The sequence below is a fragment of the Triturus cristatus genome, chromosome 9 (assembly GCF_964204655.1).
Source record: "Triturus cristatus chromosome 9, aTriCri1.1, whole genome shotgun sequence".
NCBI lineage: Eukaryota > Metazoa > Chordata > Amphibia > Caudata > Salamandridae > Triturus > Triturus cristatus.
In genome coordinates this window covers 132,708,900-132,736,318 of record NC_140592.1, presented here as the reverse complement: position 1 = coordinate 132,736,318, position 27,419 = coordinate 132,708,900, and the positions used below count along the sequence as shown (strand labels likewise).

Below are 27,419 nucleotides of genomic sequence, written 5' to 3'. Positions count from 1 at the left end.
CCGCCATTTTACCTAGAGCAATCACCTCACTGTACTCAGACATGTGGGTCAGTGTTAAGACTGGCACAGATAACTCAGTCACCGAAAACATTTTAACTACACGGGGTCTACAGCAAGGGTGTGTTCTAGTCCCTATGTTGTTTAACCTTTACACATCAATCTCCCAAACATCCAAGTATAATTATCTTGGTGTCTGGTTTATGGATACAGGCAAACCAGTTTCACATCTTAAATACATCAGCAGGAAGGACCAAGCAGTCATAGTTGCATTATGTGGATTATACCATCATCTTTATTCTCCTGGTAATGCAGGCGTAGTTGTTACCCAACCTTTCCTATGGTCAAAATGCTTTTTGAGGAGTATTTTCTCCAATATTGGATAAATCTCAGTGAAATGCCTTTAGGAGGCTGTTCCACCTTCCAAAACACACTCACCACTTGCTACCTCCACCTGGAGTTTGGCCTAAATGGACAAGATATTGAATATAAGGCTGCCTTTCTTAAGTAGTACAATGCCATACAACAAGCCAAAGCAGATACCATAAAAAGGTTCTTCAAGTGATTTGTATTGCCTTGACCAACCCATGATATATGTTAGAAAGATGGTTTTGGATCTAGATGTTAGCGTGGATACTCTGACGGCCCTTACTGTTCCTTGCTCCAGTATGAAGTCAGTCAGTCAGAGATTACTTTATTTCACCAACAGAATGATGGCATAAAAAGTATTCTACAGATAAAATAATTTCCAAACTTACCCAAAAAAAAAAAAAAAAACACATTAAAAACAGCATTATTCTTATTACAAAGATAAAAAGAAAAAATCATATCTACATACAATGATTAACACAATTCAGTTAATACTTCAGTTAATTATCAGATTGATGAATTGACTGTCTCTTTTTTAAAGCCGATAAAAAGAAAGACGCCAACAAAAACATGTAAAAGGATCAGGTAATAACTGCAGATAATATAGGGCCACACGACACTGCTTAAAATTCATTTTATGGATAATGGGGACAATAAACCTTATCCTTTCCTCGCAATAACATTTACAAAAAAACAAGAAATGCAGATCATTCTGAATATATCGATCATTACATTTGCAAAATGGTAATTCAGATGTTACACAGGTATTACGAGGTAGACCTAACATCAAGGGGATATAATTCAGTCGAAATCTTACCAAAATATATCTATGTTGTAGGTTAGTGACGAATGATAGATTGCATTCATATCCATTTGTGTTAGGTTTGGAACCTCCAAGAATGCTCTAAAAGTTGTCATCTTAAAATTGGAGACCTCCCTCCTTGCTTGTAATCTAGATAACAAATGATTTTTAAAATCTTTCTTAGAAACAGACCAGCAAGTTGTGGGATCTGTGTACAGATGATGTAGCCCAACTGCTTGAAGGGTAGATTCAACATAACATAACCAACTGATATTATTTGCATCATCAAGCTTCAAGACATAATTTATAATATCCCTCTTAAACGGGAGAGTCTCCTCCCGCCAGAAAGAGTACCACATTAAGATGGGCACCACAGAAATTCTATCAGATATATAAGGTACTCGCAATTCCATGTGACAATTAAAATTACAGCATTATTTTGGCAGTGAAACCAGATTTTTCAAAAAGGTATCTTCTATAAGTTGTAATTTTGGGCAGTCTCTAATGCCCCAGACAGCTGCTCCATAAGAGGCAGCAGATACCGTTTTGGCTTCATAAACTTTTTTAATTGCTTCAATAGGTTTATACCCTACTTTTTTCATAAATTTAAAAAGTGCCCCAATATTTTTCTCCATCTGTAACCCCCTATTTATGACCATGCTTTGCCAGTTGTTTTGGCGATCAAACATAATATCTAAATAATTAAAAGAATCCAAAACTCCCTTCAGTACAGATTTGTGGTTGATTCGGCTGCTTTGGCCCTGTCACTAGGACAAAGGACTTTGAATAATTAATTTTCATGTCCAGCCAGTTCTTAAAGTCGTATAATCCATCACTAATCGGCAGAGCGCATTACTAGCTAAAATCACTGCATCGTCCACATATCGGTATTTGTAGTGAATTAATGTAAGGAACATCTTGGGTAGATCTCTGCAAAGCTGATTCGACATCATTAGTGTACAGTGCAAATAAAAAGGGTGCTAAGATGCACCCCTGTCTCACACCTCTAGCAATTTTGAAGTGCCTAGTACACTCCCCTCCTTTTCCATAGCGAACACGAGCTGAGGCACCTGAAGACAAATCACAAATGATATTAATGATCTGTATATCCACCCCCATTGCCTCCATGATCTGCCACAGCCTAGGCTGTGCCACGCGGTCAAAGGCTGCTGACAAATCCATGAAGGCAAGGTATAAATGGCCTTTTTATGCTGCCGTATACTTTGCAATTATTAAGTTCAGGTTCAGCCACAGTGCCTTTTCCTTTTCTGAACCCAAACTGACATGAGATTATAATATTATTCTCCAGAGCCCATTCCTCAAGCCCATTTAAAAACAGCTGGCCCATTAATTTTGCAGTTGAGTCTATCAAATATATAGGCCTATAGTGTTTCGGGATTGACCTATCTCCTTTTTTGTAGATGTGGTCAATTACAGTAGTTCTCCATGAGGGAGAAACACCAATTTGGGCAATTTTATTAAAAACATTAGTTAAAAGCGGGGCCTAAAGGTCCTGATTACCTAAAAAAACATTGATTGGGACGCCATCGGGTCCTGGTGCCTTTGCACATTTGCACTGATTTAGAGCATCTTTTATTTCTTCCAGCGTAAACTGGGCACCGCCTCCTAAACCAGCTAAGATTATGGTGGTAGATTGAATAGTTGCCTTTTCAACAGTTCCAAATAGCCCTTTGAAATGCGTAACCCATTCCTCCTGCTCATCATGGTTATCTATGGACATACACCATTCATCTTTTAGGAACGGTGCATTAATCACAGACCAAAAAGCCTGCAAACTCTTTAAGAGTGCCGCCGTTTGCAGATTTTCCCACCAGTCTTCCTTTAGGGCTTTCAGCCTTGATACCCTTGCTTTTTTATAAGCCTGTCACAATGATTTAACCAAGGATGAGTTGCGAGGTTCAGATTTTAAAGCGGCATGAAGATTTTTGAGTGATTTTTCGCAATCCTCATCAAACCAGTTACATTTTTTATGGTGTCCATTGAGTATGGATCAAGTTAAATTCTTCTTAACCTCCAGTAAAATCTGCTCTAAAGCTGTGACCATGTCATCATCAGATAGAGGGTCTAACCATACCATTATTTTTGCTACTCGATTAGAGACTAAGGGGTCACCGTAACAGCAAATGGGACCGCCCTCCATATGTGTGGCGGTCCCGCGATTCACATTAGGATGCGCCCGCCACATTGGCAGGCACATCCCTCATTTGTTACATTGCAGTGGGCGGTGCTGTCAGTAGCACCCGCCGCAATGTAAAAAAGGCATGTTGTGCATTTGTCCATAGGTAGCCCCCATGCGCACCCACCACTCCCCCCACATCCAGGGGGCCCACAACGGGCCCCCGAAAGTGATATCCGCCTGGCTTTCCATGGAGAGATCTCTACAATGGAAAGCCCTGCACCGCCGCACATCATTATATGGATGGTGGTGTCTTGCAGACACCGCCACCATATCTGAGCCCTTTTCCGCCCGGTCACCTGTCCGACCGGGGGAAAACCGGCTGACGGTCTTTCCCTCCGACGGCATCCCCACCGCAATCGTGATTTGGCGGGGGTAAATGGTAGGTGAGCGGTGGGAATTGGCGGGCAGATCGCCACCGCCATACAGGCGGTGGCGATCTGCCCGCCAACCTAATCGACCCCTAAATTATCCAAAAACTTCACTGCATCAACTCTCTCCCATTTCATAAAAATTCCATTCTCTCTTGCTATTACTGGATTTATATGCAATTTAAGTGAACATTCCCTTTTCACTAAAGAGGGGATAGAGAAAGTGATTGCAGCATGGTCATTAAAAGCATAAAAATTAATCTCAAACTGAGAGAAAAATGTTCCTATAGAATCAGAAACCAAAACATAATCAAGAATGGAAAAGGAGGAACAACTAAAAAAGTGAATCCTAACCGATCAGTTTTCATTCCAGCAGTATTAAAAAACAAAAGATTATTTATATTTAGAAGTCTATTTAAACCACTACCATATGCATTGTGCCTAAAATGAGGGACGCATTCCCCATCGTCATCTACCAACCCACACACTGAAGTATTAATCTTGTCACAAGGGTGAGCATTAAAATCCCCAAGCCAGATTATATCACAGGATTTGGAGCATACTTTCTGAAAATTAGCAATGTCTCTTTCTAAAGAGGCCAACAGAGCTGCATGATTGCCACCAAAATAATTATAATAAAAATTAATAAACAGCCAATATTGATCAGCACAATACTCTAAGAGAATAGTATGATAATATGGAGATATATTTGAGAAGGACTTCACTTTTAGAGGAAAACTATTGGAAAGTAAGGTCAATAACCCCCCCCTTTGCACGACCAGCTGAAGAGGGTATAGCAGGAGTAAAAAATGAACGATACCCATTCAGATATAAATTCAGAGAATCCATCTGGATATTTTGCTCTAGTTGAGAAGCTACAGAAGGAGCGGAGAGCATAGTAGGTCCATTTTGCATAGGTATATTACTAGTATCATTATCTATTGGACTCAGCTCATCCAGTCAGTTACATACGGGCATGCCTTCCAATGCAAAAAATTTATTACTAAGGGGTAACAGTGTAAAAGAGGGAAGAATAGGCTGGTTACATGGAAGACGAAAAGGATTCCGGGCATTGTGTACTCTAAGAAAAGGGGTCTGAGGTCAGAAAATAAGTTTGTAAAAGTAAAACCTAGCAGAAGGGCACAAATTTCAGTAAAAAATGAAGCAGTGCTTGGTAACATAACTAGTAGGTCACCCACTAAGTGATGGTTATCAACATGTAGAACAATACAATCTCCTTCAATAGTTTTAGATGCTCTTCCAACCCAGTAAACCCTCCTTGGCATAATGATATGTTTGTGTACATTAAAATTATTCCTCGTGCACTTGGAAAGCCAATGCTGAGCCTTATGGATTAACTGCTCCGTTGATTCTAATAAATCTTCTTTTAGTTCTGGTACATTAGCCAAGACTACGACATACGGGCAGGCTGCGTGAGAAAGATCCAGTCTTCCTTTAACATTACGAAGTCAATCTTGAGGGTGTCTCAAGGAAGGTCCACTTAGCAGCTGTACATACCATCACATATGCAGCCCTAACCGTAAAATCATATAGGGAAACGAGATTGCAGCCGTACTTAAAGTCAGCACTTAGCAAGGAAAGCAGGCACAGTATTCTTAGGGCGTGGCTCATGGTCCTTCCAATGAATTAGTTTCGAACAGAGTGGGCAGCAACATCTGACAGCAGGCCTTGTAGATTCTGCATGTATAGAAGAGAGTCCATGACTCATCTGCTATGCTGTTGCCCAGAGTTTTTAATTGCCCACAGCACTTTGTTAAAACCAATGTTTAGGCCGAATAGAGTCCCGACCTGCAATGATGCGCTGGAATTTTGCATGACTACCACTGTCCCCATGGACTTGTCATGCTTTGGGAATTTTTTTAACAAGATTTTCACAGCCATCAGGCAGCGAAGGACTTAAATACCCCAACAATTGCCACTGCCTGAGGACAGTTATTTTAAACTATGTTCATTCATTTGACTTCTTTTGCTACAGAGTCATATTACATTTTGTTCTATTCTGGATTGCTGCTGATATGGTCTTATATGACTTTTAATCTTTTTTAACAAATATATTGTAATTAATTGTATCAAACTATTTAAACAATACACATAAAATGTATTAATTTAAATCGATTCAACAATCAGAAATTAATGTTTCTGTTATTACTTAACACTGATTTAACCTTTACATTGTATGAAAAGTCTGGCTGAAAGGGACTTTGGGGGCCTGTACAGGGCCCCCCTTACCCCGAGCCCCCAGACATGGGATCTGGGGGGCACCTAGAGTGCCCCCTACAGATCCCTGCAGCCATGCAGTGCCTGCCACGTAGTGCAGGGATATGCAAATTGTCCTTTTTTGCATTGAGGCAGGTGCTGCAGCTGGCAACACCCGCCACAGTACAAAAAATAGGTATTGCAACCTATGTCGGGACCGACGACAGTCTGTCAGACAGTCCCATATACCTGATAGGGTGGCGGGCAGATGTAAGTCCTCCCCCCATCGTAATCCAGCCCTGAGTGTGGGTGGCATTTCTGTCCGCACCTCCTATGGATATACTAATACAAGCAACTTGGAATGGGGTGCTGGAGGACATTGCACCCACACAGACTACCAACCTCTTTGTACATTGATAGGAGCCGCTGTCAATTTTGATGAAAATCCACCAAACTATAACAAACATATTATTTGTCAAACTTGTTACTGAAAAACAAAAACACTAATGACCCCCACACCTAGGGAGCTTTTTATCCCTGGTGCGGGGTGTATTATTTGTTTTTTTCTGTCCCTCGCTAAAAGGTTTTACCAAGCAGTGACACACAGATAAAAACGAAATCATGCAGTCGACTCTAATTAGAGTGGGTGACATAATGCTTTTCGTCTCACAGCCCCTACTCTGTTGGGACGCTGAAGGAAGCTGATTGTCCCCCTGACCCTAAATAGTGAGACCAGAACGTCATTTGGGCAGATACGGTACCCTGTCACATTTGTGACAGAGTAACCTGTCCGTCAATGTAAAAATTGCCACTGTCTTCATTCTAGAAGCTGCTTGAAGGAATGTAGAGTGCAAAGCTAGGCTTATTTAGAATATCATTTGGTACTGCATTCACTTATTGCAATTTAGTTTTGTGATGATTGTACACTTTTCTGCTACCTTAATAAGACCAATGTTATGCTTTATCCCATTAGGCATAACAGTAAATGGAGAACTCATTGGTGACAAGAAAACCAGCAATGTAACTATGTCGAATAACACGTACTTTGGAAAAATTGGAATCATCTTCAAATTGAATGATTTAAAGATTCAAATAACACCACAGAAAATTATTGTCCGCAGGGGCAAGGAGATGATGATATTCTCTTGGCTGGATACGGTTTCCATCACACAAAACAGGTAACATTAATAGAGATTGTGCTGTTGCTAATTAATAAATATTCATCTGTGTTAATATGTCATTTGTAGCATTTATGCCATGGTAGTAAAACTCGCAATATAGACGGTATTTGGAGCAAATTAAGTTATAAAAACAGATTTAGACAAATGTGCCTACAGTACCAAAGCAAATTCCAGTTATGGATTTGGACCATCATACTCTGGGTATTCAGATAAAAATGAGAGTAAAAAATATTGACATGCAGAAATTTCGAGTTTTTAATATCGTGATCCATAAAGATCGTGATGCAGGAATACCATTGACAAGAATATTGATTTTGTAAGGTAAGAAATATCAATGTCATAAATATCTATGTTAATATCGTTTACAAAAATATCTATGTTGTTACTATTAATGTCAAAAATATATACGTTGTTAATATCATTTACAACAATATCATTGTTAATGTCGTTTTAAAATAATTTTTATGTATTTTAGAATGTTTTCATTGTATGTTATAAATTGTTTGTATAATTATCGTTGATTTCTTTTAAATATAGTTTGTACATTATTAGATGCTTCTTAATTTCATTTCATTGTTAATTGTAATTTTTGGAATCATAGTGAGCTGTGAGTTTTGTAGGGGTATAGGGTGGGAAGTAATTTCATTATAATTAAATAATAATTCTTTTTAATTATTAATACTTATTTAATTGATGAATATGAAAATTGTTTGTATAATTATCGTTGATTTCTTTTAAATATAGTTTGTACATTATTAGATGCTTCTTAATTTCATTTCATTGTTAATTGTAATTTTTGGAATCATAGTGAGCTGTGAGTTTTGTAGGGGTATAGGGTGGGAAGTAATTTCATTATAATTAAATAATAATTCTTTTTAATTATTAATACTTATTTAATTGATGAATATGAACATTGTGCAATTCATCCCTTTTTTAGTTATGTTTTATATATGGTTTGCCGGGTTTGTAGGGGGACAGGGTGGGAAGTAAATAGATTTTAATTATTAATAATCAGTTGTTAATTATTAATTATTTATTTAATAACTATGTCAATTGTGTAATTCATTTATTTTTTAAGTCATGCTTTAGGTATTGGTTGTTGGGGCTGGAAGGGGCACAGGGTGGGAAGTAAATACATTTTAATTAATTAATAATTATTCAATATTTGATTGATAATTAATTATGTAGATTGTGTAATTATGATATTTTTTTAATGTCGGGCCTTAATACGATGTCTGCGACCTTAAGTCAGCGGTTCTGACCTCACTATCATGATGCGGCCGCCCATACGGTAGTCGAAAGCCTACCTTTGTCAAGGGAAGCCTGTGCAGCGGGCGGGAAAGGCCAGCACAATCTTCCCTTGACAAATGGAGGTGCCTGCCACACAGTGCAGGGATGTTGAGGAGAGCACCATAGGTGCCCCGAGGCCCCAGAGCCGAGGCTGGGGAGGGAAAGGGGCCCTACTAGAGGCCCCCCGAAGACACTTTCCAGCAGCAGTTCCATGTATGAAAGGCAGACATGGAACTGCTGTCAGAAAGTGCCATCATAATCCCGAAGGCGGAGCCGTGGCTGGCTCCACCATCGAATTTCATTGTAATTGCATGACTGGTAAAAGGATATTCTTGTCAAATGTAAGAATTAGATAAGAATGGATTTTGGGGTGGTATGGGTTATTTTAGGGTTTAGGGTGCATATGGGATTTTGGGTGGTATGGGTAATTTAAGGGTTTAGGGTGGGTATGGGTTTTGGGGTAGCATGGGTAATTTTAGGGTTTAGGGCAAGTATGGGTTTTGGGGTGTCATGGGTAATTTTAGGGGTTAGGGTGGGTATGGGTTTTAAAGGGTGGCAAGGGTAATTTTAGGGTATAGGGTGGGTATGGGTTTTGGAGTGGCATGGTTAATTTTAGGGTTTAGGGTGGCTAGGGGGTTGGGGTGGCAAGGGTAATGTTTGGGTTTAGGATGGGTAGGGGTTTTGAGGTAGTAAGGGACATTTTAGGTTTTAGGGTGGGCATGAGGTTTGGAGTGGCAAGGGTTTTTTAGGGTTTACGGTGGATATAGGTTTTGAGGTGGCATGGGTAATTTTAGGGTTATGGGTGGGTATGGGTTTTGGGGTTGCAAGGGTAATTTTAGAGTTTAGGGTGGGTAGGGGGTTTGGGGTGACAGGGTATTTTTAGGGTTTAGGGTGGTTAGGGGTTTTGGGGTAGAAGGATAATTTTAGGGTGGGTAGGGGTTGTTGGATTTTTAGGAAATGTGTTTGTTAAATATATTTTATATATATGTTTATACATATCTATATATATCTATATTACCTACTGGCGGTCGCCAGTAGGTAGTTATAGTTAGGACCCCTTTTCCATAGGAAATCCGCAACATTCTATTTTGAATAACTTTTGCGCCGGTCGACGAATCCTCGCGAATTTCTCAAAATAGGTGGGGCGCTACGCTCCGCTCCTACCCTGAAAGTCTCGGGGGGATTCGTCAAGCGGGGGCTGAGATAAAAGGGGGGTCCCAAAACGCGTTTTTCCCATGCATTTTTCCATAGGACCTTTAGACAGGGCTACAGCCCGAACGGCTGAACAGAATTACTAGAAATTTGGCAGAGAGGTAGTCCCTAGGTCAAAGAAGTGCCTTTTGTAGGTTTGGTGTAAATCTGTTCAGTAGATTCTGAGAAAATAGCCTTTAAATCAATATATATATCTGAGCCAGCTTACGGTACGCTTACCGTAAGCTTACCGTACGCGTACGGTGGCGTGCGCGAGCGCGATTCTGATTGGCTCTTAGATCTTAGTAAACATTCGAATCGGCCGAAACCAGGAAGCAGCGGCCGCCATTTTCTGTGTTTCACTCAGAAAAAAAAGAGTGAAAACAAGAAAAGGGGGCAAGGAGGAGAGTTACAGACCCCCTTACATTTGTGAGGGGGTCAAAGAAGGACAGAAAAGTACAAAGAAAACATTTATTGATTTTTAAAAAAAATCACGGGTTACGCGTACGGTAAGCTTACGGTAAGCGTACGGTAGAAAAAAAAATTAAAAAAGAAATGAAATGCAGATTTAAGAGTTTAGATATTAGGGGGCTCTAAAAAGAAGTGATTTTTTAAGTGGTACCTACAAGTAAGTACCGATGCAGAGTCTAAGGTTCAAGAGGAAGACTCTGTTCCCTTCATCATTGAAGTGCACACCATCTCCTCTATAAATGTCTTGCATGTCATAACGCAAGTTGTTGTGGTAAATGGCACCCATACCATAGTCACGGAGGAAAGCAGAAACAGATTTGTTGACGTGCTTCCTTGCTTTGTCAATTTGCGGACAGAAATGATTGGACCAGTTCCATTTTTGCCTTTGGCATATGTTGGAAAACACAAAGGCAGTATTAGGGAAAAGAGAAAACAGTTGTGCAAAGGTGTCCTTCATAAGCATTTCCAGACCTACCCCAGTCAAAGTGCCTAGGTCATTGCCACCACAGTGCACTATTATGAGGTCAGGGTGTTGGTTTTGCATGAAGGATTTCACCAATGGCATCAATTGGTGCCACTTTAACCCTCTCTGACCAATCCATTTAATGTCTACATTTGGCAAAGCAAGGTCTCTCACCATACCTGTTTTCTCTGCAAACTTTTCACTCCAGAAGACATCGCTGTGCCCTACAATCCACACTGTGAACATCTTCAAAGGAGATCTGGATGCACTCAGGAGGTGTAATTCAGTAGAATGGGAAAAAGAAATGAAAAACAGTTTGGAAATGGAGGCATACATATTTTTTTTTTAAAAAAAAGAACTGATTGGCTGTTTCATACCATTCTACACTAAAAACTAGGCTGTATGTGTAAATTGATAGAAGCATGTTTTGTATTGGTACAGAAAAATGTGTTACCAAAGAACAGTACTATGGATTTGCTGTAAGGTTTGAAAAGTCAAGCACTCTTGCTCTGTGGAATTGAAACATTGTTTGGCGAACTTCTGACCTAACTCCACACACCAGTGTTCCATGAGGTGTTGCTATGGTAGCAGGCAGAAGTCAAGTTGGGGGAAGGGTACTTTAACAAAAGGGTTGGTTTTCAACCAATAGAAATGTGTGATTACATTTGAAAAAAAGGGGGACGCACTGAGATTTGAAACTTACATGTATATGTGTGGAAAAATAGAGGGAAACTTTGCCATTTTCTGGTTCTGCTGAGAGGAGAGAGGTGTAGAGAACAGAGATCCTGGCTCTAATAATCTGCTGTTTGAGTGCCACATTTCTTTCACAACTAACTAATTTTAAAGGTGAGTTATGAGTTTGAGAGGGGATGTATATGGTAAATTAAGAAATGAATAATAGAATTGGAATTCCTTTTGTAGAAGTTGTGTTTATTATTTTCTGTTTTGGGAGAAATTTAAATGTGAGGAACATGTAAAATAATATGGACTATTTTTTCATGATAAATTAAGGTGTACTGGTAAAAATAAGGAATACTTTAAGGGTTTGAGGTTGCAGTCAGTAATGCAAATACATTCAGCATCACTAAGGCTGGTTGCCCTTGCTGGAGTGTAGGCAGTCACCGAGGATACACATGGTGGTGGTCTGAAAAAGCAGTTTGGACATGGGCTTTTTAAAAAAATCTAAAAAGTGGATTCATAATGTGTCAGTCTGTAAAAGTGATTTTCACTTGCCAAAAAAAAAGAGCAGTAAGTGTGCATTTAAATTGGCAAAGAAATTTCGTTTTGTGACTAATGTGAAAACATGACTCTGTGTGCAAATAGGAATTACAGGCAGACATTTATTGCGTTTTGCTCTGGTGATTTCACAGTTGCATTAGTAGGAAAAAGGGGGAGCGATTTTTTGGGGGAAGAAGCAGACTCTTAGCACACACCCAGCTCCTTTCCATGTATAATCATGCACAGTATTTAGAAGCGAGTGGGGTTTTGAGGTTTCAGTCTGTAATGCAAATACATTCAGCATCACTAAGGCTGGTTGCCCTTGCTGGAGTGTAGGCAGTCACCGAGGATACACATGGTGGTGGTCTGAAAAAGCAGTCTGGACATGGGCTTTTTAAAAAATCTAAAAAGTGGATTCATAATGTGTCAGTCTGTAAAAGTGATTTTCACTTGCCAAAAAAAAAGAGCAGTAAGTGTGCATTTAAATTGGCAAAGAAATTTCGTTTTGGGACTAATGTGAAAACATGACTCTGTGTGCAAATAGGAATTACAGGCAGAGATTTATTGCGTTTTGCTCTGGTGATTTCACAGTTGCATTAGTAGGAAAAAGGGGGAGCGATTTTTTGGGGGAAGAAGCAGACTCTTAGCACACACCCAGCTCCTTTCTATGTATAATCATGCACAGTATTTAGAAGCGAGTGGGGTTTTGAGGTTTCAGTCTGTAATGCAAATACATTCAGCATCACTAAGGCTGGTTGCCCTTGCTGGAGTGAAGGCAGTCACCGAGGATACACATGGTGGTGGTCTGAAAAAGCAGTCTGGACATGGGCTTTTTTAAAAAAATCTGAAAAGTGGTTTCATAATGTGTCAGTCTGTAAAAGTGATTTTCACTTGCCAAAAAAAAAGAGCAGTAAGTGTGCATTCAGATTGGCAAAGAAATTTCGTTTTGGGACTAATGTGAAAACATGACTCTGTGTGCAAATAGGAATTACAGGCAGAGATTTATTGCATTTTGCTCTGGTGATTTCACAGTTGCATTAGTAGGAAAAAGGGGGAGCGATTTTTTGGGGGAAGAAGCAGACTCTTAGCACACACCCAGCTGCTTACCATGTGGAATCAAGCACAGTATTTAGAAGCGAGTGGGGTTTTGAGGTTTCAGTCTGTAATGCAAATACATTCAGCATCACTAAGGCTGGTTGCCCTTGCTGGAGTGAAGGCAGTCACCGAGGATACACATGGTGGTGGTCTGAAAAAGCAGTCTGGACATGGGCTTTTTAAAAAAACTGAAAAGTGGTTTCATAATGTGTCAGTCTGTAAAAGTGATTTTCACTTGCCCAAAAAAAAGAGCAGTAAGTGTGCTTTCAAATTGGCAAAGAAATTTCGTTTTGGGACTAATGTGAAAACATGACTCTGTGTGCAAATAGGAATTACAGGCAAAGATTTATTGCATTTTGCTCTGGTGATTTCACAGTTGCATTAGTAGGAAAAAGGGGGAGCGATTTTTTGGGGGAAGAAGCAGACTCTTAGCACACACCCAGCTGCTTACCATGTGGAATCAAGCACAGTATTTAGAAGCGAGTGGGGTTTTGAGGTTTCAGTCTGTAATGCAAATACATTCAGCATCACTAAGGCTGGTTGCCCTTGCTGGAGTGAAGGCAGTCACCGAGGATACACATGGTGGTGGTCTGAAAAAGCAGTCTGGACATGGGCTTTTTTAAAAAAATCTGAAAAGTGGTTTCATAATGTGTCAGTCTGTAAAAGTGATTTTCACTTGCCAAAAAAAAAGAGCAGTAAGTGTGCATTTAAATTGGCAAAGAAATTTCGTTTTGGGACTAATGTGAAAACATGACTCTGTGTGCAAATAGGAATTACAGGCAGAGATTTATTGCGTTTTGCTCTGGTGATTTCACAGTTGCATTAGTAGGAAAAAGGGGGAGCGATTTTTTGGGGGAAGAAGCAGACTCTTAGCACACACCCAGCTGCTTACCATGTGGAATCATGCACAGTATTTAGAAGCGAGTGGGGTTTTGAGGTTTCAGTCTGTAATGCAAATACATTCAGCATCACTAAGGCTGGTTGCCCTTGCTGGAGTGTAGGCAGTCACCGAGGATACACATGGTGGTGGTCTGAAAAAGCAGTCTGGACATGGGCTTTTTAAAAAAATCTAAAAAGTGGATTCATAATGTGTCAGTCTGTAAAAGTGATTTTCACTTGCCCAAAAAAAAGAGCAGTAAGTGTGCTTTCAAATTGGCAAAGAAATTTCGTTTTGGGACTAATGTGAAAACATGACTCTGTTTGCAAATAGGAATTACAGGCAGAGATTTATTGCGTTTTGCTCTGGTGATTTCACAGTTGCATTAGTAGGAAAAAGGGGGAGCGATTTTTTGGGGGAAGAAGCAGACTCTTAGCACACACCCAGCTGCTTACCATGTGGAATCATGCACAGTATTTAGAAGCGAGTGGGGTTTTGAGGTTTCAGTCTGTAATGCAAATACATTCAGCATCACTAAGGCTGGTTGCCCTTGCTGGAGTGTAGGCAGTCACCGAGGATACACATGGTGGTGGTCTGAAAAAGCAGTCTGGACATGGGCTTTTTAAAAAAACTGAAAAGTGGTTTCATAATGTGTCAGTCTGTAAAAGTGATTTTCACTTGCCCAAAAAAAAGAGCAGTAAATGTGCTTTCAAATTGGCAAAGAAATTTCGTTTTGGGACTAATGTGAAAACATGACTCTGTGTGCAAATAGGAATTACAGGCAGACATTTATTGCGTTTTGCTCTGGTGATTTCACAGTTGCATTAGTAGGAAAAAGGGGGAGCGATTTTTTGGGGGAAGAAGCAGACTCTTAGCACACACCCAGCTCCTTTCCATGTATAATCATGCACAGTATTTAGAAGCGAGTGGGGTTTTGAGGTTTCAGTCTGTAATGCAAATACATTCAGCATCACTAAGGCTGGTTGCCCTTGCTGGAGTGTAGGCAGTCACCGAGGATACACATGGTGGTGGTCTGAAAAAGCAGTCTGGACATGGGCTTTTTAAAAAATCTAAAAAGTGGATTCATAATGTGTCAGTCTGTAAAAGTGATTTTCACTTGCCAAAAAAAAAGAGCAGTAAGTGTGCATTTAAATTGGCAAAGAAATTTCGTTTTGGGACTAATGTGAAAACATGACTCTGTGTGCAAATAGGAATTACAGGCAGAGATTTATTGCGTTTTGCTCTGGTGATTTCACAGTTGCATTAGTAGGAAAAAGGGGGAGCGATTTTTTGGGGGAAGAAGCAGACTCTTAGCACACACCCAGCTCCTTTCTATGTATAATCATGCACAGTATTTAGAAGCGAGTGGGGTTTTGAGGTTTCAGTCTGTAATGCAAATACATTCAGCATCACTAAGGCTGGTTGCCCTTGCTGGAGTGAAGGCAGTCACCGAGGATACACATGGTGGTGGTCTGAAAAAGCAGTCTGGACATGGGCTTTTTTAAAAAAATCTGAAAAGTGGTTTCATAATGTGTCAGTCTGTAAAAGTGATTTTCACTTGCCAAAAAAAAAGAGCAGTAAGTGTGCATTCAGATTGGCAAAGAAATTTCGTTTTGGGACTAATGTGAAAACATGACTCTGTGTGCAAATAGGAATTACAGGCAGAGATTTATTGCATTTTGCTCTGGTGATTTCACAGTTGCATTAGTAGGAAAAAGGGGGAGCGATTTTTTGGGGGAAGAAGCAGACTCTTAGCACACACCCAGCTGCTTACCATGTGGAATCAAGCACAGTATTTAGAAGCGAGTGGGGTTTTGAGGTTTCAGTCTGTAATGCAAATACATTCAGCATCACTAAGGCTGGTTGCCCTTGCTGGAGTGAAGGCAGTCACCGAGGATACACATGGTGGTGGTCTGAAAAAGCAGTCTGGACATGGGCTTTTTAAAAAAATCTAAAAAGTGGATTCATAATGTGTCAGTCTGTAAAAGTGATTTTCACTTGCCCAAAAAAAAGAGCAGTAAGTGTGCTTTCAAATTGGCAAAGAAATTTCGTTTTGGGACTAATGTGAAAACATGACTCTGTGTGCAAATAGGAATTACAGGCAGAGATTTATTGCGTTTTGCTCTGGTAATTTCACAGTTGCATTAGTAGGAAAAAGGGGGAGCGATTTTTTGGGGGAAGAAGCAGACTCTTAGCACACACCCAGCTGCTTACCATGTGGAATCATGCACAGTATTTAGAAGCGAGTGGGGTTTTGAGGTTTCAGTCTGTAATGCAAATACATTCAGCATCACTAAGGCTGGTTGCCCTTGCTGGAGTGTAGGCAGTCACCGAGGATACACATGGTGGTGGTCTGAAAAAGCAGTCTGGACATGGGCTTTTTAAAAAAACTGAAAAGTGGTTTCATAATGTGTCAGTCTGTAAAAGTGATTTTCACTTGCCCAAAAAAAAGAGCAGTAAGTGTGCTTTCAAATTGGCAAAGAAATTTCGTTTTGGGACTAATGTGAAAACATGACTCTGTGTGCAAATAGGAATTACAGGCAAAGATTTATTGCATTTTGCTCTGGTGATTTCACAGTTGCATTAGTAGGAAAAAGGGGGAGCGATTTTTTGGGGGAAGAAGCAGACTCTTAGCACACACCCAGCTGCTTACCATGTGGAATCAAGCACAGTATTTAGAAGCGAGTGGGGTTTTGAGGTTTCAGTCTGTAATGCAAATACATTCAGCATCACTAAGGCTGGTTGCCCTTGCTGGAGTGAAGGCAGTCACCGAGGATACACATGGTGGTGGTCTGAAAAAGCAGTCTGGACATGGGCTTTTTTAAAAAAATCTGAAAAGTGGTTTCATAATGTGTCAGTCTGTAAAAGTGATTTTCACTTGCCAAAAAAAAAGAGCAGTAAGTGTGCATTTAAATTGGCAAAGAAATTTCGTTTTGGGACTAATGTGAAAACATGACTCTGTGTGCAAATAGGAATTACAGGCAGAGATTTATTGCGTTTTGCTCTGGTGATTTCACAGTTGCATTAGTAGGAAAAAGGGGGAGCGATTTTTTGGGGGAAGAAGCAGACTCTTAGCACACACCCAGCTGCTTACCATGTGGAATCATGCACAGTATTTAGAAGCGAGTGGGGTTTTGAGGTTTCAGTCTGTAATGCAAATACATTCAGCATCACTAAGGCTGGTTGCCCTTGCTGGAGTGTAGGCAGTCACCGAGGATACACATGGTGGTGGTCTGAAAAAGCAGTCTGGACATGGGCTTTTTAAAAAAATCTAAAAAGTGGATTCATAATGTGTCAGTCTGTAAAAGTGATTTTCACTTGCCCAAAAAAAAGAGCAGTAAGTGTGCTTTCAAATTGGCAAAGAAATTTCGTTTTGGGACTAATGTGAAAACATGACTCTGTGTGCAAATAGGAATTACAGGCAGAGATTTATTGCGTTTTGCTCTGGTGATTTCACAGTTGCATTAGTAGGAAAAAGGGGGAGCGATTTTTTGGGGGAAGAAGCAGACTCTTAGCACACACCCAGCTGCTTACCATGTGGAATCATGCACAGTATTTAGAAGCGAGTGGGGTTTTGAGGTTTCAGTCTGTAATGCAAATACATTCAGCATCACTAAGGCTGGTTGCCCTTGCTGGAGTGTAGGCAGTCACCGAGGATACACATGGTGGTGGTCTGAAAAAGCAGTCTGGACATGGGCTTTTTAAAAAAACTGAAAAGTGGTTTCATAATGTGTCAGTCTGTAAAAGTGATTTTCACTTGCCCAAAAAAAAGAGCAGTAAGTGTGCTTTCAAATTGGCAAAGAAATTTCGTTTTGGGACTAATGTGAAAACATGACTCTGTGTGCAAATAGGATTTACAGGCAGAGATTTATTGCGTTTTGCTCTGGTGATTTCACAGTTGCATTAGTAGGAAAAAGGGGGAGCGATTTTTTGGGGGAAGAAGCAGACTCTTAGCACACACCCAGCTCCTTTCCATGTATAATCATGCACAGTATTTACAAGCGAGTGGGGTTTTCAGGTTTCAGTCTGTAATGCAAATACATTCAGCATCACTAAGGCTGGTTGCCCTTGCTGGAGTGTAGGCAGTCACCGAGGATACACATGGTGGTGGTCTGAAAAAGCAGTCTGGACATGGGCTTTTTTAAAAAAATCTGAAAAGTGGTTTCATAATGTGTCAGTCTGTAAAAGTGATTTTCACTTGCCAAAAAAAAAGAGCAGTAAGTGTGCATTCAAATTGGCAAAGAAATTTCGTTTTGGGACTAATGTGAAAACATGACTCTGTGTGCAAATAGGAATTACAGGCAGAGATTTATTGCGTTTTGCTCTGGTGATTTCACAGTTGCATTAGTCGGAAAAAGGGGGAGCGATTTTTTGGGGGAAGAAGCAGACTCTTAGCACACACCCAGCTGCTTACCATGTGGAATCATGCACAGTATTTAGAAGCGAGTGGGGTTTTGAGGTTTCAGTGTGTAATGCAAATACATTCAGCATCACTAAGGCTGGTTGCCCTTGCTGGAGTGTAGACAGTCACCGAGGATACACATGGTGGTGGTCTGAAAAAGCAGTCTGGACATGGGCTTTTTAAAAAAAATCTGAAAAGTGGTTTCATAATGTGTCAGTCTGTAAAAGTGATTTTCACTTGCCAAAAAAAAAGAGCAGTAAGTGTGCATTCAAATTGGCAAAGAAATTTCGTTTTGTGACTAATGTGAAAACATGACTCTGTGTGCAAATAGGATTTACAGGCAGAGATTTATTGCGTTTTGCTCTGGTGATTTCACAGTTGCATTAGTAGGAAAAAGGGGGAGCGATTTTTTGGGGGAAGAAGCAGACTCTTAGCACACACCCAGCTCCTTTCCATGTATAATCATGCACAGTATTTACAAGCGAGTGGGGTTTTGAGGTTTCAGTCTGTAATGCAAATACATTCAGCATCACTAAGGCTGGTTGCCCTTGCTGGAGTGTAGGCAGTCACCGAGGATACACATGGTGGTGGTCTGAAAAAGCAGTCTGGACATGGGCTTTTTAAAAAAACTGAAAAGTGGTTTTATAATGTGTCAGTCTGTAAAAGTGATTTTCACTTGCCCAAAAAAAAGAGCAGTAAGTGTGCTTTCAAATTGGCAAAGAAATTTCGTTTTGGGACTAATGTGAAAACATGACTCTGTGTGGAAATAGGAATTACAGGCAGAGATTTATTGCGTTTTGCTCTGGTGATTTCACAGTTGCATAAGTAGGAAAAAGGGGGAGCGATTTTTTGGGGGAAGAAGCAGACTCTTAGCACACACCCAGCTCCTTTCCATGTATAATCATGCACAGTATTTAGAAGCGAGTGGGGTTTTGAGGTTTCAGTCTGTAATGCAAATACATTCAGCATCACTAAGGCTGGTTGCCCTTGCTGGAGTGTAGGCAGTCACCGAGGATACACATGGTGGTGGTCTGAAAAAGCAGTCTGGACATGGGCTTTTTAAAAAAACTGAAAAGTGGTTTCATAATGTGTCAGTCTGTAAAAGTGATTTTCACTTGCCCAAAAAAAAGAGCAGTAAGTGTGCATTCAAATTGGCAATGAAATTACGTTTTGTGACTATTGTGAAAAGAAATGTAGTAATATATTTAAATAAAATAAAGGAATTTTTTTTTAGTTTTTTTCAGGTATTGCTGAAGAGCAGTGGACAAAATTTAAGATGCCTACAAAATCCAGAGTTCAAAAAACGCACACAAAAAACCTATATTTGAAGACAACTAGAGGACCAAAGTTAGTAGAAGATGCTCATGTTGGGAAAAAGAAAAAATCTTCTGGTAAGCAGAAAAAACAATTTCTAAAAAATATATTCAAAAGAATGAAAAATGTACAAAATGTCTGTACTCGAAAGGATGTTTTGAAAAAAAAAAGGAGAGGAAAAAATTGACAATTTAGTTAATGCAAATATACCTTCAGCAACTGAAAAGATTTATATAAATAGAAAAACAGCGTTTAAAGAGATACGTAGAAAAATGTTTCAGAGAAGAGTTATGTCCAATTTGATGAAGGATGCGAAGAAATATAAGAAAAAGAAAAAGTTTTATAAAAGAAAAAAAGAAATAGAAGCCATTGCAGCAAAGGCATTAGAATTAAAAAGGAAACTATTCATTTTAATTTTGAATAGGATGCGTACATTAGACAAAATGGTTAATGTACTGAAATCACATAGCAAAAGGAAAAGAGTAGTGAACAGAACAAACTTTTGTAAAGTGTTTTTAGGAAAGTGGATGCATAGTTCAAGTAGTGAACCTTTTTTTAATGAAGAGAGCTATTTTCAAAGTAATAGTTTGCTGCATGCAGTTGACACCAGAGGTCGTTCTTACGAAGTAAAAAATGGTTGCATAATGGAGAAGGAGATAATGGTTCCAAGAGATGAGGTACAAGTGATGGCAGATGAGGCTATGGGGAGACGTCCTAAAGCCCCAGTGTACACTTGGAATTGTAGTAGTATTTGCACTGTGCGTCAGGAATCTATTGACAAATTTCGAGAGTTTCTAAGAGAATATAGTAAAAAAAAGTATAAAACAGAAGATTAAGGTGCTTCAAAGTCTGGATCCATGCAGAGTGAGAGAGAATACTGGTTTGCAGGGTCATTCTCTGGCTTGTCTATCTAGAAAAGTGTGCAATAGTGTTTTCCATCATTTTAGGATGCTGGCTGTTCATCATACTGAAATGAGAAAGTTTGTGAGACGGTTGTATTTTGCCAAAAGTCCAGCAATAAAGTTAAATGAATTGAATAGGGCTCTGTTCCGAGGAACGGTATCAGATGTAGAGAAGGTTGTTGATGACATTCAGTTTTGTTACTTTGGTCCTGAACAAAACAGTGCAGAGAAGGACACAGTAAATGAGGAAGAAGTGGAAGAGAATGTAGAACCCTCTGTAAGTAACACATTTAATGATCACATAACAAAATTTGCAATAGTCTCTAATGAAAGACCAAATTTTACTTGTATTTGTTGCCGCAGAACTCATTATAGAAAACAAACTAGGAATGTTGATCTCTACAGAAAGAGTGAAAATGAAGATAATTATAAGTGGAAGGATTTTGCCACATATATATTTCTAGAAAATTGTTTTGATTTGGGTGAAGATCAGCGTATTTGTAAATACTGTTACAACAAGTTAGAGGAAAATAGAATGCCGACCAGAGCTGTACATAATAATTTAGAATTGGATGCTATTCCTGCTGAACTTTCTGAATTAAATACATATGAGTCTATACTCATTCAATGTGTTCATCCGTTCCAGACCATAGTACGTATGGAGCCCAAAACTGGTAAATTACCTCCTTCTGATTTACTGAGAGGTTTAAAAGGAAGAGTGGTGTATTTGCCCTTGGATTTGAAAAAAAATATGGAAACTATTGATGCGGATACTTTGGAAACTGAACCATTAGTTATTCTGGTTAATGGTGTACCTACAAAGAATAAGAAGATTTGGCAGGAGCTGGTAGATGTGCGGAAAGTACAAAGAGCAAATTTGTATTTGAAAAGGAATAACAAATGGTATGAATCAATTTATATAGAAGAAGAAGAAGAAGAAGATTTACAAGAAGACACAGAAACACCAACTGGACAAATTGAAAAAGTGGACAAGTCAAAGGAAGAAGAAATTTATGAACATTTTAGCATACATCCTCTTCATTCAAAAGAAGTTATGGGAGATAATATTGATCTCTTTCAGATGAAGAAAGCAAAAGGAACTCCCGTGAGTGTATGGGAGGAGAGCTTGGAAGCTCGATGTTTTCCCCAGCTGTTTCCTAAAGGAAAAGGAGGACGATACGATGAACGTCCAGAACAGATTCCAGCTTCTGAGTATCGGACTACAAGACTATATGCTGAAGATCCCAGATTTCGACAAAGTATTCCTTATTTGTTCCATCTTTTATTTGAAAGCGACTTGTCTGCACTGTCTTATGCAGTAAATCACATTTTAAAAAGTGGAGTACATTTACAAAATGTGTCTGCTAAGGATTTTATGGAGAAAGTGCAGCACCGAGATGATCATTTGGAAACACAACTGATCAATCTGATGGCTTGTCAGCGTGGGACAAATGAATATTGGTACCGACGCCATGGTGAATTAAAATGCATGTTACGGAATTTAGGAACACCAACATGGTTCGTTACCCTAAGCTGTGCGGAGTACGCTTGGGATGATTTACTGGATTTTCTACGAGAGGCAAATTCAAACATTAAAAACATCGAATACAAGACAGCAGGAGAACTGTGCTCATTGGATCCGGTTAATGTTTGCAGATATTTCAATCATAGATTTGAGGCTATGATGTCCTTCATCTGCAATAAAAAAAATCCACCTCTTGGAGAAGTAGTAGATTTCTTTTGGAGAAAAGAGTACCAGGCAAGAGGTGCTCCTCATATTCATATGCTGTTGTGGATCAAGGATGCCCCAAAGTTTGGAACAGATACTGATGAAGCAGTGTTATCTTTCATTGAAGAATATGCAACATGTGCTATACCAAAAAGCACAGAAGAGAAAAAGTTAAAGGAGCAAGTTTTACGTTTCCAAAGTCATCGGTGTGGAAAATACTGTCGACGGAAATACAAGAGCAAAGATAAATACTACACTAAATGTCGATTTGGATTTCCTAGACCTGTTCTTTCAAATGGAAGAGTCAACAGTTTTATGTCAGCTGTGAGACATACTATCACAAGAAAATCACCTAAGAATACCTACAACCTAAAAAGAAAAGAAGAATCAAAAAATATAAATGACTACAACCCAGTCATTTTATCCATGTGGAACGCTAACATGGATATACAGTATGTAGCTGACAATTCCATTGCTGTTGCTCGATATGTAACGTCTTACATTACGAAATCAGAAAAAACAGAATTGAAGGAAATGTGGGAAGAGATTTCTCACGAGAAGACTGTCAGTAAGAAGCTGTACAGTTTCAGTTTGAAGATGTTATCGCATCGAGAAATTGGATCCTACGAATGTTCAGATAGGTTATCTTCTGCAAGTCTCTACTCGAAGTCAAGAAGAATAATTTGGTCAAGTTTAGGCCTTGCAGCAATGAGAAATCGGGTACTGAAATCTGTTGGAGAAATTGAATATTTGGCCGAGAATGACCCAGAAAGTACAGATATTTTGAAATCAAACATGTTGGACACATATTATCCCAAGAGAAGTCAACATCTGGAGAACATGTGTCTCTATGAAGTGCTGCAGAACTACATTTATTCACGGAAAGCCGCAGAAGACATCAACAATGGAAAATATAAAGTCGTTGGTGAGGAAGGATGTTTGGTGAAGCAAACAAAAGGAAGTTTGATAAATCACAGGAAGCTGAGTTGCGACACTACTGACAAGAAGGAATTTTACTACTTTGCTCTTTTACAGTTGTTTAAACCATGGCGTACAGAGGATGAACTACTGGGAGAATTTCAAAGCTATGAAGATTCTTTTAATGCTTGCAAAGACAGCATACAATGCAGTACATTCTCAAGTTATCTGCAAATGTTAAATGAAGAAATTGAACAGGAAACTACAATTGCAGCAGAAATAGCTAGAGACAGTTCTCAGGACAGCCAAAGTTCAGGAACACTCAGTCAAGATCCCCTAGGACAACCAATCGTTGAAAATGAAGCATCAATAGCCATGAATGAAGTGGAAACGGCTATGAATCAAGCTCAAGAAGAATTTATAGACTTAGAAAATTTGGAAAGACAACTGAATCAATAGCAGCAACAAATTTATGAAGAGATCAGAAACAAAATTGATCACGGATTTCTACATGAAAAAAAAGAGTGCTCATGCACATCATTTCATCCAATCAGGATGTATGTAAGCGGACAAGCTGGAACTGGAAAAAGTTTCCTTATAAAAGTCATCAGAAGCTACCTACAGCAAAAAACAGATTCTACTTTGTCTTGTGTGGTTACTGCTCCAACTGGGTTAGCAGCATATAACATAAAAGGAATCACTTTACATCGTTTGCTAATGTTACCAGTGGAGCATGAGAACAAAATACAATACAACAAGCTAACTGGAGAAGCATCCTTGGAAGTTTCAAGAGTATTGAAGAAGATGCAAGTTCTCATTATTGATGAGGTGAGCATGGTATCAAACTTAATGCTTGCCTTTGTGCATTTAAGAATGCAGCAAATTTTGAAGACAGACTATGACATGTTATTTGGTGGAAAACACGTCATAGTTTTTGGAGATCTTTTGCAACTTACTCCAGTTAAAGGACAACCAGTGTTTAATACTGTCACACATGAAGACACGAAGAAGTCATTGGGAAGCATCGAAAATACAAATATTTGGTCCTTCTTTGAGTACAAGGAACTTACTACTAATATGAGGCAAGCAAGCGATGAAGAATATGGAAGTATTCTGAAAGATATCAGAATTGGACTACTCACAGAAGTTGGCGAAAAAGCATTACAGAGTCGGCTGCTACATAATTTATTTCCAAAGGAAGAAATAGTTGCAGAGAAAATATACAAGAACATTGCAGAAAACAAAAGTGTCATCTGCTTAATGCCAACTCTACGTGAATGCTCAATATTTAATGAGGAGCTTTTGAAATTGGAAAAGGAAGAGATCAGGAAATTGGAAGCAGTGGACAAAATTGAGGATGGAAGAATTACTGTCACAGTAACAGGCAAACTGAAAAATAAATTGGATTCACTAGAGAAGAACATCTCCAAAACAGCTGGATTAGAAAAAAATCTATATGTTTGCATGAACTGTAGAGTATTTTTAAGAAGAAATTTGGATGTTGAAAAAGGTTTAGTTAATGGAGCTATGGGAAGAGTTGTGGGTTTTATTAATTATCAGAAAAAAGATGGAATTGAATGTTTAAAAATAAAATTTGATCAGATAGAAGAAGTTAAAGATATTTGTCGTTGTACAGTTCGTTTCATGCTTGTGAAAGACTTATATGTACGTAGGAAGCAGTTTCCGTTTTCTCTAGCATATGCTGTAACTATTCACAAGTCTCAAGGATTGACTGTAGATTGTGCATTTGTGAACATTGGTTCAACTGTGTTCAAAGAAGGTATGGCATATGTTGCTTTGTCACGAGTGAAAACATTATCAGGTTTATTCATGATAGACTTTGATGATTCAAAAGTTAGTGCTGATACAAACTGTGTAAAGGAGTATAATAGATTAAGAAGAATCTATGCTCCTCATTTAGGTCAGTATCCTGTGTTGGAGAAACGTGTAGTTTCTCGTAAAAGAAAAAATGAGAATATCTGTAATGAAGATGTAGAGAAGAGGAAAAAAAAGAGGAGTGATGTAATTGCAAGCAAAAAGAAAAAGGAAAATGAAGAACAGGTTGTAGGATGTCATTTTGAAAATAGCTCTGGTGTCAACTGCTACGCAAATGTAGTGCTGAATGTTGCATTTTATCTGGAAAGTTTGCAAGAGCAGATAATAGTAAATCAGGGAAAAAGATTCTGTTCTGATCTGAGTCTCCTTTTTCAAAAGCTGAGTAAAGATAAAACTCAAATAGAAAGTGCTACTGAAATTAGAAAACTTTTAGATATATGTTCAGGACGAACACAGTTTTCTCAAAATGAACAGCAAGATGCACACGAATTTTTGATGTATTTTCTTCAAGTACTGGAAGAAGAAGAAGTTGCAATTGATATTTTATTTGGTCTCTCTTATAAATGGGAACATAGTTGTGAAAACTGTTATAATATATGTGGCTATAATGTTGATAATGAAAGGTTTATTTATTTGACATTGCCAGAGAGTAAAACAGTCACTTTTGCAAAATTAGTTAAAGATGCTAATCATAGCATGAAATGCGGTGAGTGTAAATCTGACATGTTTTCAACATTAATTTTAAAGGAATACGGACAGTATGTAATTTTAATGATGCAACGATGTAGAGCTGATGGTTCAAAATTGGATACTTTAATAAAGAAGTTTACAGGACAGCAATTATCAATTTCAGGAAAAACTTTTGTAACTGTTGCAATAATTTTCCATGATGGACCTACTGTTACTTCTGGACATTACACAGTTTATCTTAAATGTGAAAAAGGCTGGACACTGTGTAACGATTCCCAATTGATTTTCAAACAACGTTTGCCTTTTGATTTAGCAAATTCCTATCTAATCTTCCTGAAACCTAAATTTTAGAGAGACTTGGCAAGATCTGGACAAAATAATTTTACCATTTTACTGGATTACCATTGGAATTTTCTAAAAAAAAGATTTTTTAAATTATCATTTGGCCTAATGGAAAGATAACCAATTGTAATGTGGACTTTTTTAATTTTTAATGAAACTTTCAAAAACCAATAATTTAGAGAAAATCGGTAACATCTGCACAATTTAAATTTTGGAATGTTATTGGAGTGCCATTGGAAATTTTTTCAAAAAAGATTTTAAAAATTACTATTTGGCCATGCGGAAAAGTAACCAATTCTATTGTGGACTTAATAAATTATTAAAAAAAATTTCGGGAACCAAAATGTTCCAGAGAATCGGTGAGATCTGGACAAATTAAACTTTAGAATTTTATTGGATTACCATTGAAAATTTAATCCCAAAAAAATTTTAAAATTACTATTTGGCCTAAAGGAAATAGAATCAGATGTATTGTGGAGTTATTTGAGATATAATATTGTGATTATACTTCTGAAACAAAAATATCAGACGGTATTTTAAAGAAATAAGTATTGTTTTTTGATGATATTTTTTTAGAATATTATGCATTTCTGTAATGTTAAGTTTAAGTGAGAAGAGATTCTGGGCTTTTTTAATACAATCTTTGAGATTGTTATTTTTTTTTTGCCCGCTGTTAAATGATGAATGCAATTGCTTTCACAATTTAAAGTGAAATGCAATATATTCTGAAAACAGCAAAAATAAGGCAAAAATATTTTTTGGTAAATATGTAAATATGTGTACTGTATTTTAAAATGTTTAAAAAATATTAATACTTTTTTCTTTTTTTTCAGATTGATATTGAAAATTTTCGAAAACTAGAACCATTTTTATAGCAATTTTTTTTTAAAAAAAACAAATGAATAAATATTTTTTGGAGTGGGTATGGTAAGTCAATAATAATAATTGTAGTGTTTCAAAGTCCTTGTAATGTGATTATTGATTTTTAGTGTTTTTTTAAAAAATAAAATAAAATTACGCGCACCGTACGCGTACGGTAAAAAAAAAAAAAAAAGTTTTTAAAAACATCTATAAAAAAAAGATGAAAGATAAGGTTGGCTCTTAAAAGAGCCGTTGTGTTCATGCAGGGAGAGAGGAAAGAAAGAATGGGAAAATTAGTCTCTGTGACAAGTGTGCTGATCTATTTTGAGGTTCACTAGGGAAACACTGGTCTCCCTATGACAAATTAGATCATGACAAGAGGCACATCGAATATCAACCCTCAGAAATCGAGGGTTAATTTCCAGAGGGCCAGCAAAAGCAGATGCTCCCCCCACAGATGAAGGGCTCACCTGACCTGCAGAAGAAGGAGTCAGCCCTGCAGATGATGGTCCAGGCTGAGCTGCTGTGGATGTGCTTGGTTGACTTTCTGAAGGGTTACCTCCAAAAAGTCGAGCATGTGTCCTTCTGTGTACATCCCTGAGGTGCCTCATCATGGTATGATTCCCAAAGGAATACTTCCTGTCAGGATTACCTCTTGAAAGTACACGCTGACACAGCTTGCAAGT

At 38.5% G+C, this 27,419-nt stretch overlaps 1 protein-coding gene across 2 annotated transcripts in view; it reads left to right on the top strand.

Annotated features, from left to right (window-relative positions):
• LOC146797515 (inter-alpha-trypsin inhibitor heavy chain H3-like) overlaps positions 1-27,419 on the top strand; it is a 575,472-nt gene that overhangs the window by 494,213 nt on the left and 53,840 nt on the right. For both annotated transcript variants that reach the window (XM_085624529.1, XM_085624530.1), the window contains one exon: positions 6,927-7,131. In XM_085624529.1, coding sequence (XP_085480655.1) covers positions 6,927-7,131 — 205 coding nt within the window. The remainder of the gene's footprint in view (positions 1-6,926; positions 7,132-27,419) is intronic.